The sequence below is a fragment of the Miscanthus floridulus genome, chromosome 3 (genome assembly GCF_019320115.1).
Source record: "Miscanthus floridulus cultivar M001 chromosome 3, ASM1932011v1, whole genome shotgun sequence".
Classification (NCBI taxonomy): Eukaryota; Viridiplantae; Streptophyta; class Magnoliopsida; order Poales; family Poaceae; genus Miscanthus; species Miscanthus floridulus.
In genome coordinates this window covers 36,906,784-36,909,532 of record NC_089582.1, presented here as the reverse complement: position 1 = coordinate 36,909,532, position 2,749 = coordinate 36,906,784, and the positions used below count along the sequence as shown (strand labels likewise).

Sequence of the window (2,749 nt, the reverse complement as noted above, 5' to 3'; positions counted from 1 at the left end):
TCGCCACATATAAGAATTAAAAGAAGCACCATTTTATCCAACCCCACTTTCACAACGGCTATGAGCATTCTGGGATCCAAATTCCTGTTAGCCCTCATCAATTAAATACATAAGATCGTCGAGGAGATTGTAGAACTTAAAAATGGGAGATTTCTTTTTCCTCAAATCCTACAAGAATGAAACTGCTATATATGAAATTCCTCTGAAATTCCAGAGAGCTTCAAATTAAACAAGGCCCAAATTGATACATGAAGCTAGCATACATACGTACTATTCCCACTCCATCAATGGGCATGGTATCTGAATCTTTATCTCATAAATTTTTGTTTTCAATCTACCCCAAAGGAATGCATTTCTCATTTTGTATTGCAATGGGGAGGATCCTTTTGTCCCACTTGTTTAGCCAGCACAATATAAATAGCCACCCAGCACATCCATCGATCTGCAGCCAACTCAAAACTAACTACCAGAAGATCTCAAAGACTTCGATTTTCTTGACCCAAGCAACAACTAGTTAAGTATAGTTAACAAGCAACTTAAACGACAGCGACAAGAACCATGTCACTCTACTTGGCGCCCACGGCCGCCGCGGTGTCCGCTGCCGCCGCCACCACCACCCTCCCAAAAAGGCAGCTAGTAGTGCCGCCGCTGCCGCCGTCCATCGACCTAAGGCAGCTGGAACGCGGCATGGCGCTCCCCCTGCCACCGGCGCCACCGCCACCACCGCTGGTCAGTGCCAGCAATAGGCACGTCGTCGGAGCAAAGCACAAGGCCGTGGTGGTGATGGGCGCCACGGGGACCGGCAAGTCGCGCCTCGCGGTGGACCTCGCGCTCCAGTTCGGCGGCGAGGTCATCAACTCCGACAAGATCCAGCTGCACGCCGGCCTGGAGGTGACGACGAACAAGGTGACCGAGTCGGAGCGCGCCGGCGTGCCGCACCACCTGCTCGGGGTGGCGCACCCCGACGAAGAGTTCACGGCCGCGGACTTCCGCCGCGAGGCGTCCCGCGCCGCGTGCGCGATCACCTCGCTGGGCCGCGTCCCCATCATCGCGGGCGGGTCCAACTCGTACGTGGAGGAGCTCGTGGACGGCGACCGCCGCGCGTTCCGGGACCGCTACGACTGCTGCTTTCTGTGGGTGGACGTGCAGCGCGCCGTGGTGCACGGCTACGTGGCCCGGCGCGTCGACGAGATGTGCGCCCGCGGCCTCGTGGACGAGGTCGCGGCCGCCTTCGACCCGCGCCGCACCGACTACTCCCGCGGCATCTGGCGCGCCATTGGCGCGCCGGAGCTCGATGCGTACCTGCGGTGGTCGGGAGACGACGAGGACGAGCGCGCCAGGCTGCTGGCCGCCGCCATCGAGGACATCAAGGCCAACACCCGCCGGCTCTCGTGCCGGCAGCGCGCCAAGATCCAGCGGCTGGCCAAGCTGTGGGGCGGCGTTGTCCGGCGCGTGGACGCCACCGAGGTGTTCCGGAGGCGCGGCGACGCGGCCGACGAGGCGTGGCAGCGGCTCGTCGCCGCGCCGTGCATCGACGCGGTGCGCTCCTTCCTACGCAACGACGACGCCACCGCCGCCAATGATCTACCGGCGGCCGAAGCAGTGCCCGTGTTCGCTCCTGCACCGGCAGCGGCCGTCGCAGGATAACGAACGAAGCTCCTTGATCGGCGTTGGCAGCTGCACCACAGCATTCACGAGTAGCCATTAACGACACCATTACTTGGTGCGATGGCATTGGCCGAGATCGTCCACAAGGAGAAAGGAGTGAGTGATCGAGAGCGAGGGGAATGGCGAGCATAACTAGAGCGGTCAATAACAGAGCCAACTGTTTAGCTATAAGAGCCAAGTCATACAATAGTTGTTTCTTATTTGGCTATAAAAAGTTTTTTATTATTATGTAATGCTTTATTTTATTTTCTTTTTCCTACTCCTCCTTACATACACTATTGTTTGGGTCCACAAATGTCTATGCTTCTGTGGCTAGCTTAGTGCTAGAATAAGAGCTAAGCTCTCTTCTCTCTCCTCTTCTCTACATCAGCAAAAAAAAATGCTACCTAACTTGGTTATAAGTCTATTATTGTCCTTCTCTTAGTAGTACGTCAGAACATATGTACATGGGAATCGCAAGTAGTAAGGCTTTGTTTAGTTCCAAAATTTTTTCCTAAAAAGTGCTACAGTAGCCATCACATCGAATCTTGCGATACGTGCATGGAGCATTAAATGTAGATGAAAAAAACTAATTGCACAATTTGGTTGGAAATCACGAGACAAGCGTTTTGAGCCTAATTAGTCCATGATTGAATATTAATTGCCAAACAAAAACGAAAATGCTACAGTAGACAAATTTCTAAATTTCACACAACTAAACACAGCCTAAGTAGTAAATAGTAAATCTATAGAGATTAGCGTAATTATTGCTTCGAGAATCGTGCGTTGGAAGGAGGAGAAGCTGTGACGGAAGAGTGGATATATGATCATATATGGCCAGCCAGATATATAGAGCCCTTGATACAGATGAGTGTGTTGCATGTATATTCGAGCAATGCATTTGCACGAGTTAGCGCCTGCTGCAACTTTTCACTTGTCTTTTTTGCCACCAATTTCTGTTATTGTACATTCTGTGAAATGATGCTTATTTTTGTTTTTCTTTAATTTGGTCGTGCAAACATTGTTGTGCGCCCAATCGAGTGTGTACAATCGAGCCGTTCAGTTTTTTTTTTTTTTTTTTTTTGTCGTGTCTGCCTGTCTG

General features: G+C 51.7%; 1 protein-coding gene across 1 annotated transcript; it reads left to right on the top strand.

Moving 5' to 3' along the window:
• Window positions 1–454: 454 nt before the first annotated feature.
• LOC136545463 (adenylate isopentenyltransferase 5, chloroplastic-like) lies at window positions 455–1,989 on the top strand. Its single transcript, XM_066537478.1, has one exon. The coding sequence runs from the start codon at window positions 559–561 to the stop codon at window positions 1,645–1,647; it is 1,089 nt and encodes a 362-aa protein (XP_066393575.1). The 5' UTR covers window positions 455–558; the 3' UTR covers window positions 1,648–1,989.
• The last annotated feature ends 760 nt before the right edge of the window (window positions 1,990–2,749 follow it).

Excerpts from the sequence above, each read along its gene's own strand:
- LOC136545463 (XM_066537478.1), top strand. The coding sequence starts at position 559 with ATGTCACTCTACTTGGCGCCCACGGCCGCCGCGGTGTCCGCTGCCGCC.